General features: G+C 38.6%; 2 protein-coding genes across 4 annotated transcripts in view; one reads left to right on the top strand and one right to left on the bottom strand.

Annotated features, from left to right (window-relative positions):
• LOC145436146 (serine/threonine-protein kinase PLK1-like) overlaps positions 1–17,609 on the top strand; it is a 992,061-nt gene that overhangs the window by 426,216 nt on the left and 548,236 nt on the right. For both annotated transcript variants that reach the window (XM_080313470.1, XM_080313555.1), the window contains exons 2-10: positions 46–190; positions 760–908; positions 1,964–2,089; positions 3,059–3,264; positions 4,238–4,377; positions 5,562–6,439; positions 8,181–8,329; positions 8,715–8,811; positions 11,139–11,274. Coding sequence is in view for 1 of the 2 variants with exons in the window: in XM_080313555.1 (XP_080169681.1) it covers positions 3,102–3,264; positions 4,238–4,377; positions 5,562–5,681 (423 nt within the window). In the remaining variant the exon portion in view is untranslated. The remainder of the gene's footprint in view (positions 1–45; positions 191–759; positions 909–1,963; positions 2,090–3,058; positions 3,265–4,237; positions 4,378–5,561; positions 6,440–8,180; positions 8,330–8,714; positions 8,812–11,138; positions 11,275–17,609) is intronic.
• LOC145440294 (uncharacterized) overlaps positions 1–17,609 on the bottom strand; it is a 189,440-nt gene that overhangs the window by 102,978 nt on the left and 68,853 nt on the right. The gene's annotated exons all lie outside the window — the stretch shown is intronic.

Below are 17,609 nucleotides of genomic sequence, written 5' to 3'. Positions count from 1 at the left end.
TCTCTGTTTTTGTTCGTATCTGTGATCTTCTCTTTGGAATGTTAGAAATCAACCCCTGTAAAGGAAGTGCCGGCGAACAAGTATTTCAACGGCTACATTCCACGGAAACTTCCCATAACCTGATTAATGATGGCGCCTAGAATTTCGGAAAGCCAACTACAGCAAAGGCGTCCTCTCCTGAGTTTCAACAGTGAGTTTGGGTAAGTCTTGGCAAAATCGAGTTCCTGATTGATTGGATTCTGAATGGAGTATTATGTTACGAGTCGCGTGCTCGAGTCTCATCATGAATAGAGCCCGACACGACAGATATCTTATTTTTGAGCCAATACCAATATGTAGCACCTTCACCGATAACCTCGACCTCTATTGAAATAATATGGAAACTAGCTTAAGACATATTTCCAGGCCTTCATAGTATTTATTTGAACCACTTTGCTGGCGTTGCTATACTTGGACATGAAATAAACTAGTAAGAATGCATCTGAACGCGTAGAAGCAGAGTCAGTCAGTAGCAATAGTACCTTTACTTTTACAGAGTACGCAATAAGGTTTTGCCTTGCGGCTTCACCATTATTAGTAGTGACGACTCTGAGACAGCTGCAAGAACATCACACAACGGAAAACCGATATCATGATTCACGACAAACGAAGACACGTGTTTTCTAGTTGATCGACAACTAAAATATTTTTACATACACAACTAGAACTAGAATTACTCAATTTTTAAGATCCGCAACTAAATCTAGTATCTAATTCCAGGCATTGCTTGTGAACAAGCATGAGGAAGACAAATATGTCAAGAGATCAGTCTCCGTCGAAGTTTCAATCACAAGTACATCGTTGGATTTCAGGGATTGTTCCAAGACAAGGATTTCGTCGACGTCGTTCTTGAGTAGTGCAGAAGAAGTGTAAAAGTATTTCCTCATTATAAACGTAATGTACCTCTAACTGCGCCGGTCGAAAATGCATTAGATCTGTCATGTTCATTACCAACAGACTTGGATAACCAAATAAATATTCTTCTATAATGTATTAGGCTAAATATGACGAAGTACTTGTCATGTAATTCAAATCTAATTAGTCAACTAATTCTACACTTATAGTGTGAAACAAGTCAAGATTGGTGAACTATTCTCATGCTTATGATAATCAAGTCCGAATTGATATGAACTGAACTTGATTTCTTTTCCCAGCTAGATAATTAAATTCTAATCTAATTTGGAAAAATATGTTCAATATTATTGGAATTCCAATCTAGTTTGGATAATGTGATCATTTTCTAGTGACACAACGGTGATCACTCGGGCTGGGCACAATGATTTAATGACTCAAACCTGAATCGAGATCAATTCTGATAATTTGAGTCGAGTAGTATGAAATGACTGTTTCGAGTGCTGACAATATACGCTCCATGCCTCAAAATGGAAAAAATTTATTAACTATGAGCTGAATTGAACTTTCGGGAATTATATTTTCCCACTGTGAAAATCTGTGAACCTTGATTGGTCGTATCGCAGTACACGAAACATGTAATGCAAAGCTATGCACGTTGCTGAAAATGACATGTCTGTGAAGTCGTGAGCAACCTAAAGCATTGTCTCATAGCGTGATGAAATAGTAATGGTAAAAAAGTGCCGAATAATCTTTATAATATGACTAGAATTGGCATTGTGTTCTTTGTGGTGTTGCTATGAAGTTAACATGGGTGACTCAAACTCATTACCCGATTCAGAATCAAATCACTCAGGTACTCTATTTTAGCCAGCCCTATTTATTACACCTTCAGTATAAAAAGCTAGTATTAAATAAAGTTAGGAAGGTTTTCCGGTCTGCAAAAACTGCTGTCAAATTTTACCGTCCCTCAAACTCAGAAAGATTGAGAACCACTGATTTGCGTGTGTCAAACAAATATTATTGTTTTTCTCATTCCAGCGATCTAATTACATTATACTTTTGTTGTCAGTCGCTGATGGAAGTTTACAAAAAGAGATGCGTCGTCACAGAAGCAGAGACTCGTTATCACAAGCAACGGATTCTGCTTGGTGTCGTTTATCGTCACGATTGTAAAATCATTCACAGAGATAGCAAGGTAACATTGTATGCAGTGGTGCATTCGTAAATATTCTTCGAAAATGATGTCAGAACCAGAGCCGACCGATGATTGGTTTGTCAATTTGTGGATAAAACTATGCACATTATGTACCACTAACGTAAAATGATTGATGGCGCTACAAGCTCTCAAAAGTGGACTTGGATAAACTACTGGATTTCCAACATGCGCAACAAGAACCAACGACCATTGAAAATCTGCTGCAAGCTAACTGCAATACACAACTTGCTAATGATTTTTAGGTTGCTAATTTACAAATGAGCTGAGCTATATCGGAGATAGAACTGACATCTCAAATTTGTGGGGTTCGAGTTTGAAACAGGGGTGGTTTCGACCCTTAATACTCAGCCCTTCCTATACCACTGTTTGGCGTGATGACTCTGAGCCAGGTTTGTAATGACTTGAGTCATGACTCGACTCGAGTCAAATTCAAGTCGCGATTTTTGATGACTCGACATGACTCGAGTCATTTGTTGAAATGAGTGAAATGGCGGACTGTCACTGTGACTTGGAAAATTGGTATCTTGTATATCAGTCCTGATACTTGAAAATAGGGCCAGAAACTGTTGAACTGACGAAATTAACGGTAGTATGAATTCGAGCCATTCTATATCACTTGAGGAGAGTTGAAATTAAGTGAACGCGATTTGACTGATAACTGAACAGTGAACAGAATGACTTGGACCCGAACTCGAGTCAAAACACAGTAACTTGGACTGCACTTTCTACTAGCTGACTTTGACTCGGACCTGACTCAGTGGTGAATTGAAAATGAATCGACTTGACTTGAGTCAAAACTATAAAAGTGAGATTGACTTGTGACTCGGAACTACTCACTTTTCAAGTCCGCGTCGATAACTTGAACTACTCAAAAAAGCAGTAGGTAGTTGGTACAATGTACAAGTATCAATACTTTTGTTTAACTAGTTGTGACATTTGTATTGGCAGCTTGGCAACCTGTTTCTGCACAATAACATGGAGGCGAAGGTAGATGATTTTGGCCTGGATACCAAATCAACTTCATGAGGCCCACACAACCATATTGCCCCTGAAGATCTCGGAAAGAAGGGACGCAGTTTCTAAGCAAACAACTAGTCGCTGGGTTGTGTTTTGTGCGTGTAATGCAACATTGAACTGGGACTTCATAAAAGGAGGTTACATATGTCTTAAAGATAGCGTTTTGCAAAATCGAGTACTTGAGTGATTTGGTTATTAATCGAGTCGAATATTTGAGTATCTCTCATGGCGTCATAACATTATGAAAGAGTATGCAAATTCCAAATATGCACATTTTATGCGATCGTCATGCAGGGTTGGTAACCAAGTCACATGGTCCCGATTCGCAAGGCAATATCACTTTTGTAGTGAGTCAAGTCGAGTCATTTTTTATCCACCAACCAGTCAAGTGCAAGCGAATGAGTAGATGGTCGAGTCCAAGCCCAAGTGCTGAGGCTGGAGTCCGAGTCCAAGTCATTGTGTTAACTGTCGAGTGTTGAGCTCAAACCGATTCAAACCAATTTTTAACTCTGCTAGAATGATGTAGAAGTGTTCACATTCATAACACCGTATTTCCCCTCAGACCTAACAGTTTCTGACAGACCAATTACCTATCTTGTGGTGGTTTTAATATTCTTCGAAGTTACAATGAGCTGTCTTTCTTGATCATCCAAATCATATGTCTTGGTTTGAGTCATGCACAATGACTCGAGTACAAGTCTAGTCAATACACAAGGTGACTCGAGTCAAATCGTATTACTAGCCTGAAAAAATGACTTGAGTCGTGTCACTAAAAAATTAGGACTCGTTTCGAGTCATGAATCTAGCCATCACAGCCCTGCCACTATGAATATAATGTCGGTGCGACATCTCATTATAAAGATAATTAAGTCATTTTCGACCATACCTATTTCACTGTACTTTGTGACAATGCTGTGGCTTGATCACAATGTAGTCAATATTGCCTATCGAGGTTTACAGCCTTCCACAGTGGAAATGCCAATGAAACTATGATTCTCATTGATAAATTACGGTAACTTTTAGGGACAAGAAGTGTATATTTTCGGTAGATATACGAATATAGCGACACGATATCAACACTAACCTACCATGATTTTTTTTTGTCCACAGCATGTTGTCTATTGACCCATCTCAAGGACCTTCTGCGCAAGCGAGTTGTGTCCAGCTGCTTTTTGAAAGCCTACATGCCTCAAAAACTACCAACCATCTGCTTGCCTATCGCAAATGTCAACGCGAGACAATCTTCACCGGTGAGATTTCTTACAATTCCACAGCAGGTTTACGATGAGAGCTTGACCAAAATCAGATTTTTTAGCCAATACCGATAAAACCGATAACTAGCACCTTCACAGATAAGCAAAGTCGGACAACTAGAACATTTTATTCATTTTTGAATAAGATTAGCATTAGAATGATAGCAACCTTTTTTCGATGCTAAGATACGGCTAACTGAGTTGATGAGGACTCCGAAAGTAGAAATAAAGTATTGATACTAAAACATTGTTGATATTTGGCTCTTGGCGTGATGTGAATGTCGACTAATTTTTCATGGCTCTCACTGCTTGACTCCGAATCATTGCAGTTGATGATGGAGTCTAATTGAAGTTGTGGATGGTTGTGGCCAGCCCTACTAATTGATGCTATCCTTTATGTCTGTAGTGTTATCTTGTGGTCCCCGAAAGTAGGCTACTTTGTAAATGTGTGGTATTTACAGAGGAATGTCGAGATTTCAACCACGTCAAAGTGACCTACGGTCGCGTCATAATTCCTGGATCAGTTCTCAATCAACCTCCATTTGTTTGTCTCTGAAGCATCAGCCAATTGCTGCATCCAGGTGATTCTGGATGTCTAAGTTGATTTAGTAGAGCGAAATTTTGATCATCAGATTCTAATTTAATTTATGACATGTTGCTATGCTCTCATATCCAGCCTCATCTAATTTCTGGGTTATCCTAAAAATGCTACAAAGGAACTGTGTCATGCAAAATGAACCAAGCTTGCTGTACAGACATTTGCCATCCTCACGTACACGAGAATCAACTTTGACCTGATATGAAGTTATCTTGATTCAATTTCCAAATTTTCATGATCTCACTCGTTCCAATTCTAATCTAATTAGGAAATAGCTGCGTAGTTACGAATCTAAATGTGCTCTGATTTGGGAAAAAAACTTTGTAGCTATCACAAAATCATTCTAATTCTAATCTATCTTTGAAATTAATGTGTATCTATATTTCTAATTCTAATCTAAGCAAAAAAAGCTGAAAATTCTCTAGTTACGCAACTCTGGCGCTAGCAATCTTGTAAGAAGCCAAGCAGCCTAGGCTTACAAGAACTCGTTTGATAGGAATTTGCCGAATTACCTTCATGGTGAATTTCTTATATTTTGCTATACTGGTTATTTTATATTTTAAAGTAGCATTTCATTTTACAGGTGCGATACTACAGAGACACACACCTGTTGGTGACAAGTCAGAGCGACCATCATATGCAGCAACCAATCACCAGACTTCCATATGACAGAATTTCAAGCTCAGCTCAAGTAATTGATTGATGCAAATCCCAGACAGAAGTCTGCTGTAAATATGGGTTGGTATTTAGGCCTATATTATAACCACTTATAGGTTTCATCTTAAGCTGAATTGCTCTATGAAATGTAAGCTACTTCTACAAACCAGTGATTTTAATGTGCTGTATAAATGACGTTATATTGTTTGTGGTCGTATAAAAAGCAGATATTTAAACTTACCATGTCATCCATACTGTTACGACGTGATAATGAGAGAATCTCGACTAGAAACCTAACACCTGATTCAGAAATGACAAGATGCTACATATAAGTGATTATTAACAATGGACTTCGCTTGGAGCTAACCCCTGATAACCTCACGAACAGTCTTTACTGTGTGGCATGAAGATGGCAGATGTATAATTGCAGAATTGTCTGAAATTTTTCGAAATGGTAAAATGATTAGGAATTCCATACTCTTATCAAGTTGACAGATATTAGAGAATTTCGCATTGAATATTCCCGTTTACAAATGTCAGTAAAAGTCAAAACTAATGTTGAATTTCAAAGTTATCAGAAATCCTGTGTCCATATCGATTTGCTCTAATATCATAGATTCAAATAACTGCTCTCGCGCTTAAATGACATTGTCGATAAGATTGTTAGCACTAGACCAATGTGCAATTTATGTATATTAAAACTGCTTTCAATTCAACAGATGAGGCGGAAGTGCCACAGCAGCCGCACCACTACCGGTATTTTGATTAGCAAGAGGTTGGATTATACGGATAAAGTCGTGTTTGGTATGGCAAGCCATGTTTCAGACATCAATTTATTAAAATTTCTATCAAATCAATGCACAACAAGATAGGAGGGCACCAAACCGACTTGGTGTAGTCTTTTAATCAGACACTCACCTTGCCTCAGCATGGCACACCTCCACGAAAGTGCGACGTCTCCACGGGATCTACCACAGTGTGCGCAAAACAAAACTTCCATTTTTGAGAACTTGAATATAATGGCATTCATACGTACGGCATGTCCACCACCACCAATTCGCCATTATCTCCAATGACAAATTACTATTATACAATTCACGACATTTATAATGATTTTATTACCAAATTCACCATAGGCCGAGTTTACCGAAGGATGAATTCATCGAGGGCCAAGTTCAATAGTCAGTGTGGTTACAATCATGATACTTAAATCTCTTCCTGTCCAAATAGGGAAACAGTTCCCTATTTGAAATTCAAATTTTGATTCATATGATAGTTTTAAATCCATAAATCCTGGTTACCAAACAATCTTACAAAATATGAGTTATTGTCTGTGATTTTATTACTATTTGTGATTTTCACCAGAAAGTTGGCGAGTGACAATCCTCTGTAAAGAAAGTGCGAGCCAGTGAGTATTTCAACGGCTACATTCCACAGAAGCTGCCCACAAACTGCTTGAACAACTTGCTTGCCCATACTTTCAGAAAGCCAACTACAGCAAAGGAGTCATCTGCAGAGTTTGAACGATAAGATTTTTTCGCAGGTCTTTGCAAAATCGACTTCCTAAGTGATTCGATTCTGAATCGAGTCTCATTCATGATAACTTGAGCCCAACCGATATCGTATTTTTAAGCTAATAGCGATAAGTATCACTTACACTGATATCTCCGACGTATTCATCTGTTATTGAAATAATATGGCAACTCGCTTAAGGCACAATTCCAAACCTTCAGATCATTTATTCAAACAAATGACGGCTGTTACTATGCTAAGACATTAAAGACCAAAGGACGCTTGTAAGCAGAGGCAGTCAGTAACAATACTACTTATACTTATTCAGAGTACTCAAGTAGGTTTTGCTGTATACATGCATTATTTACTCAAGTCACTCAAATGATTTTAGACGACTTGTGTACTTCCTATGTAACAGTGCAGTGTTCATGCAAAACTAGGCGTATAATGTTTACTTGATTACCTTCCTTGTAAATCGCTACTTCTGCTTATAATAGAGTAGAAATTACGACGTTACTTCTATACTCGAGTTCCAACGATGACTATTTTGACCACTTGTAAGTTATAAGAATATTCCAAGTTAGTGCAGACTTCCGTTCTCTGACTGCACACTACCATGTTCTCACGACACCAAAATTGTTGATATTTTTACCTATAATGGGCAATACCGTTCAAACTTTACGATAAGACTCGACATTTTTGGCCAAACGATATAATCGGTCGGGCTCTCATTGCATGGTACCTTATTAAAATAAACTAACTCCTGACTTACGTGAACTGGTAATATCTCCTGATTGTACGTTTCAGCTTCTTGTCCTAGTTCAAAACTCATTCCGCATATAAAACAGTATCTGAATACAATGCAAATTTCATCTGACTTGTGCAAACTGCTGTACATCAGAATGCTAGAAACTAGAAATAGAACTAGAACTACTCAGTTTTCAAAACTAACTAAAACTAGCCGTACTCAAAAACAGTTGGTTATTTGACCGTCTACTATCGAGCCGGTAATTTGTACAAAACTGAATTTCAGGCACTGGTCGTGAATGAGCATGAGAAAGACAAAATGTGTCAAGAGATTAATCTCCATAGCAGTTTGAATCACAAGCATGTTGTTGGATTTCACGGATTTTTTGAAGACAAGGATTTGTCTACGTCGCTCTCGAGTTGTACAAAAGAAAGGTAAAAGTATTTCCTTGATATAACTGTAATGTCTCTCAATGGGTGGAGGTCACAATTTCATCAGCTCTGTAACGTTGATTAGGCCTACTAACAGACTTGAACAACTAGATAATTCTTGTTGTCTAATAATACTAATTAGAACCAAATACTGGTAATCTACTTGTAATCTAATTTGTTAAATGTTTCCAAGCTCTTATTTCGATTGTAATTTATTTTCTGGTTTCCTGAAAATACTGCAGGAGAATTTTATAGTACGTAACTAGCAAAGCTTGGTGTACAGACATTTGTCATTCCGTTGCTTTATGACAGGGAATTTAGAACTGATATCAAGTTACCTTGATTTTTGTTGTATGGCTTTCATGAATTAAGCAATTCTAATTCACAGCTTTCAACGATGCATTCACAGTAACGTGTATTGATTCGAAAAACTTTTCGCGTTCCTCTTATCAAGAGCGACAGGCATGATAAAGGACATAGAACAGGTTAGATTCGAAACCGAATCGGTGTGTTCAGGTTCTCTACCACCAATCAGTTATTCTAATCTAATTTGGGGGAAATGTGTAGCTATAATTGTAATTCTGGTTGAAAAGCGCAGCTTTGAATGTGCCTGACAAATACTGTAGTTGTTTGTATTCTAGCAATCCCATGAGTATTGATATTGTTTATCTTCATGATTGTAAGATTATTCACAGAGATATCAAGGTGACATTGCTTGCAGGAACCAGATATGTACAAACTTCTCGATTTTCAAAATGCGCTCTAAGAACTATAATTACCGTGACAAACATTAAGAATCCGCAACTAACAAACCTAAAACTAACTAATAACGTATAATACAAATGGCTGTATTGTAAATGAGCTGAGAAATATTTGAGATCCAATCATTCGGCATTTCGACTTTTGAATGCACCGATTTCGACCCCCAAAATACACCCCCAGCCTCCCTCACTTATAGTAGTAATGTCTCTGATCTAGCAATGGCTGCAAGAACATCAAACAACAGAATACCGGTATCACGATTCACGCCAAACATTGACACATGTGTTCTAGTTGTTTAGCAACTAAAGTTTTTGAAACTGTGCAACTAGAATTAGAACTGGAACTAGTTAAATTAACAATAGTTAGTTGATCTTCAACTAACTACATTATTAGTTTAGCTATATTGCCTACATGTTGAACTGAATGAGAAATTTGTCTTGACAGCTCGAGAACGTATTTCTGAAAACCAACATCGAGGTGAAGATTATAGATTTGAGCCCAGCAAGAAACGTCGACTTTGACAGCCAAACTAAGAATGCATTTTGAGCCACACCCAACTAAATATTCCCGGAAATTTATGACAAGAATGGACATGGGTTGGGAGTGGACACCTAGTTGGGTTTCGTCACTATTTCTCAATATTGAACTTGGTTTTTAAAAGGGGTCATAACTCGCATGTAGGGCTAGACGCAATGATTCCAGCACTCGAACCTGAATCGAGTATTGGTATATTACACTTCGTGTGAATGGCCTATATGTCAGTTACTTCAAAAATAGTCTCTCACTACTTGACTTGAATCATGACATTTAAGATAATAATAAATTCGTATTTGACAACACGAAGCCCTGAGTGATATCTTGTGCCTAGTATTACTTCGTAAATCAAAGAAATCAGCAGCCTCAGTTGGTCATTTGAATCTATTATGTTATAATTACTGGATTGACTTTTAAATCAACCTTCATTTTTTCTCTCATTTGTCCCAGCAATCTTGCAAGAAGCAATTCTGTGACAGGAATTACCTCTCTACAATTGAATGATCTATTGATATTGAAATGAACCCAAATAATTTTGGCCGACAGGGGTAATTGTTAGCAACTAATGGAGAATTAAAATATAACCAATTATGTTGATATAAAAAGTTGTTTTCCATCCTCTACTCGTTGCTGACAATTACCCCGGACTGAAATATTTGGGTTTATTTCTATAAGGGCTCTAACCAATTCGCAAGTCACCTTTTATTGTTTTGACTCGAGTCAAGTTGAGTCATTTTCAATTCACCACCCAGTCAAGTCCGAGTCCAGGTCAAAGTCAGCGAGCAGAGGTTTGAGTCCGAGTCATGTTATTATGAATTGAGTCCAAGTCATTGTGTTGACTGCTCAGTTTCCAGTTGAAGTCTCGTTAGACCCACTTTTATAACTGTTAGCAGTTGCTGATCGCATTTTCAAGTACCAGTACCAACTACCAATAGACGAAATCCCAATAGTGTGGTTACTTTACTATTCCTCGAAAGTGCAATGAAATGTCGGTCTTGGCGGTCAGAGTCTCGAGTCATGCGCAATGACTCAAGTCCAAGTCGAGTCAATACACAGATTGACTCGAGTCGAGTCATTTCCATATTTTGAGAAAATGACTCGAGTCAGACTCGAATCGAGTCATCACAACCCTGATTTAAATAACTATACATGATTCAATCATATTGTAGTTCTGTGCCTCCAGCAGTCTCGTCAAATCCCTTCATTGCGACTTGTGAAAATTACTTTTTGGAGCCTAATTCAAGAGTTTTGTACTGTAACTTAATCGTTGATTTATTGCTGATGATAATTTGTACCACATCAGGAGGTCGCCAACTAGCTATACAAATTCCAGCGTTTGACTGGTTCTATTCTGAGAGTTAAGTACCACTTTTTATGTGGTCATATGGAGGAAGAAAACCGACCAATCCACATTTCAACCTAATGCACGCTTGCAAAGGATGCGATTTTTTCCAACTCAACAAAAATGTATTGCGGTTGTGGATTAATTGTATCAGTTTATTATTTTACTCGACAGGTGCTGCTAATACAGATGATACACGGAAACCTGTAGGTGACAAGCCAATCAACAGACTTTCCTATGGCAGAAATGGCAGCTCGGCTCAAGAAATCGATCGATACCAATCCAACCTTGAAATCCCCTATAAATATCTGTGAGTATTGATTTTGTGACAACTGATTGTATTTATTTGGAATATACTTCCATCTTGAAATGTAGGATATTTCCACTACATATCAGAGATTTTGTATCTTGAAATCTGCATCTGGTAATGACCACTGAATTCGCAAAAACTTGGAAATTGAATGAAGTTCAGTTCATATCAAATCAGAGTCATACTCGTAAGTACAAGAATGGCAAATGTCTGTAAAGCAAAATTAGCTCGTTTCGTACGATACGGTTCTCCTGTAGCATTCATTTTCGGGAAACCTAAAATTAGACCGGAATTATAATGAGAGCAAAAATAATTTCACAAATTAGATTGGAATGAGAGTAAATAATTGCATTAGATTTTGATTATCGGCATTGCACTCTACTTAGTCAACCGGAATTATCTAGTGTCCAAGTCTGCCCAGAGAAATATCAGAAATTACATGATGTTAATCAAACCGACATATTCGAATCCAACTCGCTGCTAATCTTGAAACTCAAAATGATTAGTAATTCCAGATGCATATCCAGTTGAGCGGGTATTACGGACGCAAGTTACGACTCTTGCTGATACTCGACATTAGCAAAAAGATTGTTAGCACTGGCGACATATTGAATTTCTGTATGTCAAAACTATGTTCAATTCAACAGATGCCGCAGAATTTTGATGATCAAATGGGTGGATCTGACGGACAAAACAGGATTAGGTGTGGAAATGTTTGTGTCAGACGTGTACAAACTAGAAGATTTTCAAAAACGCGCAACTACAAAGACTCATCTTCAAAACACTTATTTCCTAAATCGCAAATGAAACTAGGAATACCCACTTTTCAAAACTAGCAACGAGAACTCACACTAGTCACTTTTCAAAACACACAGCTGGAACTAGAACTACTCATTTTAAAAAACTTGCAGTACCACTAGAACTACTCACTTTTCAAATTTTGAACTAGAACTAGAACTACAACTACTCGCTTTTCAAAATCGACAACTACAATTAGAACTACTCAATTTTCCAAACTAATTAATACTATAATTATTTCCTTTCCAAATCCAAAACTGTAGCCATGACTACTCAACTAACTTTGTATATTTCCGTGTGACGTCATAATTAGCGATATATATTGTTGTTGAACATAGTCATTCGAATTCTCGCAATATTGCTGACGATATCCCTTGACGAGGATCAGCCGAAAAGCTTCGGGAATAAATATGAATATTTTTTTCAAATGTGTTACTCTATTTTTGAAATCCAAAACTAAAACTACTAGGGTAGGTATCGTCAACCTTATGGTAGTTTGCGCATTTGTGTTTGACATGTTTACTTGTGGTCCAAAATATGGTAAAAACGTTAATTGACTACTAACGATATGACAACAGCAACGGCGCCATTCCGACGATAGCACGTGAATACTTGTGTACGCAGACGACGAGCCACTGCAGTACATATACAGAGACAAGGCAGTATGTTACTACACACTCCAACAATGCCCGTGCTCACTAACCTAGAAAGTCGCCTTGCTCAAGTATTTCAGCAACTACATATGTGTGCATTTGATCATGGTTGGTTGATATTATCGTGATATCATTTGATCTAGAAGTAACGTGACAAACTCAACTACTGCTGCACTGCAACACTACTGGCAGTTAACTAGCTACATTAAGCAATCACAATTGGTTGAAGTACTCACTTTCGCTATTCGAAAAAAACTAAAGATAATTCGATTACAAGAAAAGAATTTCAAGTCGTGTCAAAGCTAAAACATTGGGGTTATCGGCGGTAGTCGTAGACTAGTAGTCGGTTTTATCGATAACGGCTTGGGAATCCGATATCGGTCACTCTCTATTTTCAACCATTCGTATATCAGGCGCTTAAAAACTCTCGAGTTCGTATTTTTTGGCAATTTCGACAAAATAGGGCAATAAATTTCGTCGACACGCACAAGCATTACTTCCCTCGACATAACCTTTATAGCAGACTTGGACAACTAGATAATTGTAGTTATACAATTATGCTAATTAGAGCGATATGGTATTCTAATTATAGTCTGCCTGGTGAATGAGAACTCCGATTTGGAATAAGTTGAACTGAGCATGATTCAAAGTGTAAGTTTTCGCGAATTCAGTAATTTTAATATTTAACTAATTTGAAGATAACAATGTAGGTGAAATTCTTATTGTAACCTAATTTGGTAAGAACTGAAGCATTGAATATAATTTTAGTTTAATTTGTAAAATATTGTGTAGTGATAATTCCCATGTTCGAATTCAGTCGAATTGACGTTCAACTCAAAGGCAGTGATTTTATCGCAACTCTTATCGCGCTGTTATGGTTGAGCTATGAATGCCGGTACACTTTTCAGGCTGGAGCATTGATAGCATTGAAAGAAGATCACCAGTACGCATCTGCCCTTTCTCAGAACGTGGTTTAGGACGAGAAGCGCCATTGTGCTGCATCTGAGCAACCGGACTATACAGATCAACTTATTCGAGGTAATGTGAGACCAGGGTTGTAATGACTCGAGTCATGACTCGACTCGAGTCAGACTCGAGTCACGATTTTCGGATGACTCGACTCGACTCGAGTCATTTTCTCAAAATACGGAAATGACTCGACTCGACTCGAGTCAATCTGTGTATTGACTCGACTTGGACTCGAGTCATTGCGCATGACTCGAAACAAGTCATTGACTCGAGATTCAGATGGCGAAGACCGACATTTCATTGTAATTTCGAAGCCAACACACTATTGGGATTTCGTTTGTGTGTACTGGTGCTTGAAAATGCGACCAGAAACTGCTAAAATTGAGGAAAATTGATATATTATAAATGCGAACCATTCGATATTACCAAACAGAGTTAAAAAAGTGGGTTTAGGAAGACTTCAACTGGAAACTAAGCATTTTCTATCATGCAGGACCACACCAAAGTGATTTTGTGTCCTCTGATGGGAGCCTCGACTTGCATCTACCGAGAACGCAGCTTCATAACGTACAAGCAGAGCGTGATCGAGACATACGGATGTAGCTGAGAGCTTGGCCATCGACTTCGGTACTCCACGACCACGCTGAAAAACTCACCTCCAACCATTCGTCCGCCGAGCAAAACTAACGTTTGCCATAAGACGATTTATTGACATTGTGTATGATCTCCGATGGAAATGTTTTGGCTGGTGAAGTACGTACTGGATCAAAAACCAGGACTTTGTCAGCAACAGTTTGAAAAGTGCGGCGTAGCGTTTCTATATGACTTGACATCTTTTTCCTACTTCATCTCCACTACCTCTCTCTCGATGGAGTTACTTTTGCCTTTCCTTTGTAACGCGAGTTGATATACTTATCAATAAATATCATCCGGCGGATTGGTATCGTGTGCTCAATTTATGGCAGATACGTTGAGTGACAAGGCTTGTGTAACCTCCATTCTAGTTAGTTGACGGTTAGCTAACTACTTTTTTAGTAGTTCTAGAGTACTGCTTTGGATTTTCTAAGACAAAGTAGTTTAGGTTTGAGTTCGCATAAGTTTGAGTGAAATTGTCTGAAAACTGGGCTACGAAGGGAAATTATTCATTGGCATCACCGAACTAATGTGTAGTATTCGAGGCAATCCGCTGTTATTGCTAAGCTGCTTTAAAACCAACCCTGTCGGTCAATCGCATGCTTTAGGATTAAAAGTCATAACACGTGTCGGTCAGCTACGAGGGGTCAAAAGCGATATGGCAGAACTATAAAGTCTTAAGTAACAGAAAAGTACATTCTTTCAGCGCGAGGAGATAAGGTAATCGCTGTCGGCGATTTAGAAAAATGAATGTTTCGAATGATACTTTGTACTGGATATGAATGACGTCACACAACGTTAGATGAAATCAGTATTTCCGTCTTCAGTTTAGTTCAAACTTTCCTTGTTGCCATTGTCACATTACGCATTATAAGGTATGTTTGAATTTCTTATGTGATGTTTCCCTGGACCAGGGGTGGGCAATTATTTTCCTCCGCGGGCCAAATGAGAAAAATACATACGTCGGCGGGCCGAGTGAAATTTTAGCTATATTATCCAGAGTATTTTAATTTTATTTCTAAATTACATTGTTAATAAATGCTGCTCAGTGAATTGGTTGATATCAGGTAATGAGTCAGTGGCGCTTATTTAAAAAAATATTCATTTGCTGTCATGATTCGAAGCAATGTTAAAAGTGATACATTTTAGCTCTCTTTAAATCCCTATTCACGTTCTTCTATTATGACTCAAAAACAGTGGTTCTCAAACTTTTTTAGGCACGCCTCCCTTTATGATAGTGAACAATTTCGCGCCCCCTTATCATGATATCACAAAATATTAGAAGTGCAACCAGAATGCTAGCAATCCCAATGGATATTTTGATGGCATGGACGATTATGGCTGTTTATGAGAGAATTGTTAAATATCAAGTCGGACAATACACAGAGCAAAAACTATAAGCTAGGGGTATATTGCGCAGAGCGCGAAAAAAATTTCAATAAACTCTGCTTCGCGCATCCCCTTCTGATTATTTCACGTCCTCAGTTCGAGAACCACTGCACTGAAATGTATATGCAAGTACAAAGCTTATTTTATTGGTCGCTGCCTTCCTAGCAGTGTGCAGCAGGCGATATAGCCTTTATGTTGAGCGAAGCTTGCAGTTTTTCTGAACTTCGCCCTCCCTTGACAGAGTATTTTGTGTTTTTGTCATAAGACCGATTTTAAATTAAATCGGTAATCTCGGCGATATGTTCAGCAAAAACTGAAAGAACGAGACCTGACTCCAGTATGCGAATACTTATTGCTCTAAATTCTAAACCTAAATCTTCTTTGAATTTCAGTTTTCGGCTTTCTTTTTTGGCATGCCCGTTAATCCTTTAGGAGAGATAGATATGATGAGTCATAGTAGGCTAATCATGAGAGATGATTGACTTGTTCTACGAATTGGGATTTGGAAACATAGCACGTAACAAATTGAAACATAACTTATATTGCGTAATGTGGCAATGGCAACAAGGAAGGTTTGAACTAAACTAAATGGAAAGATTGATTTCTTGTGACTTCAATTGTTACTCACTGCAGTAGTCGTGACTTCGAGCGGTAAAGGTCCTGCGCGTCTGGCTGTTTCTATCTATATACGAAGTTCACTCTTACGTTAATCAAAGCTGTATTCTTCACAAGTATCAGAGTACGAATGGAACACGAGGTCCCATGAAACTAGTCATGCATGTTAGCGTACACACACACGCTTGCGCGTTGGCATGTATCTACTAGCTACCACTGCATCTCCCCCAAAGCGTGTGGAGAGCATATTAAATTTCAACAAAACAAATCACTTCCTACAACATGCAGAAAGGGCGAACTTAGCCTAACTAATACAGTGGGGGTAGACTGCCCCATGTATTCAACAGGTCCGGGGATTATTCTGCCCCTTGAATGGATCCTGTCTCCTAAGAAACAGTTAAGTTAGCATTCTTCAATGAGTCTCTGAGGTCGTCTGCGAAGTCTCGAAGATCTGCGCGGGTTTGCATCAGGAACGTTAGTTGAAGATTGAGGTTGTTGAAGAGGTTTCGGTAGAGTCACTCGAAGAGGTGTTTCGGTGTCTTCAATCGGATCTAATGAGTTATCGATGTCATCTGGCATGTGGTCTTCAGGGTTTCCAGGTGAATGATAATTTCGAAGGTGTCTTCTATTGCGTCTCATTTTTCCTTGGTCGGTTTCTACGACGATTGATCTTGGAGCGTCATGCATTTCTTTCACTGTTGCTCGCTTTCGGCAGTCGGGAATGTATACATTATCGCCAACTTCAAAGCTGTCGCTTTCGACCACGCGATGTCGTTTGTTGTAGTCTTTGGACATCTTCTTCCTATATTCTCTCTCCTTCCTTTGAAGAGTAGATTTGTCGATCGTCTCAGGAAGCAAACGATCTGGGTGGCACGGAACAAGTGTTTTTAGGCGGCGTCCCATGCTCAGCTGCGCTGGAGAAAATCCATTATGCAGCGGAGTATTTCGGTAATTCATCAGAGCGAGGAGGAAGTCGTCGCTCTTTGCCATCAGCCCCTGAAGGGAGGATACCGTTTTTTCAGCTAACCCGTTACTTTGAGGAAATCGAGGCGACGAGGTAATGTGGCTGAAGTTCCAGGCTTTACAGAATTGCTGGAACTCTTTCGAAACGTACAGCGGAGCGTTGTCGGTCATCAGCACATCACAAATACCTCTACGGCTGAAAACTTTCTTGAATTCTGTTATAGTCTGTGCAGAATTGATGTTGTGGTTAACACGGGAGACTTCAATATCCCTTGAATAGTAATCCACAACAAGCATATAGTAATTGTTTCCAAA

Source organism: Botryllus schlosseri, chromosome 1 (genome assembly GCF_051294905.1).
Source record: "Botryllus schlosseri isolate E-star chromosome 1, Bs_hap1, whole genome shotgun sequence".
Taxonomy (NCBI): Eukaryota; Metazoa; Chordata; class Ascidiacea; order Stolidobranchia; family Styelidae; genus Botryllus; species Botryllus schlosseri.
Note: the sequence above shows the minus strand (reverse complement) of the source record. Positions and strands in the feature narration are given on the sequence as shown.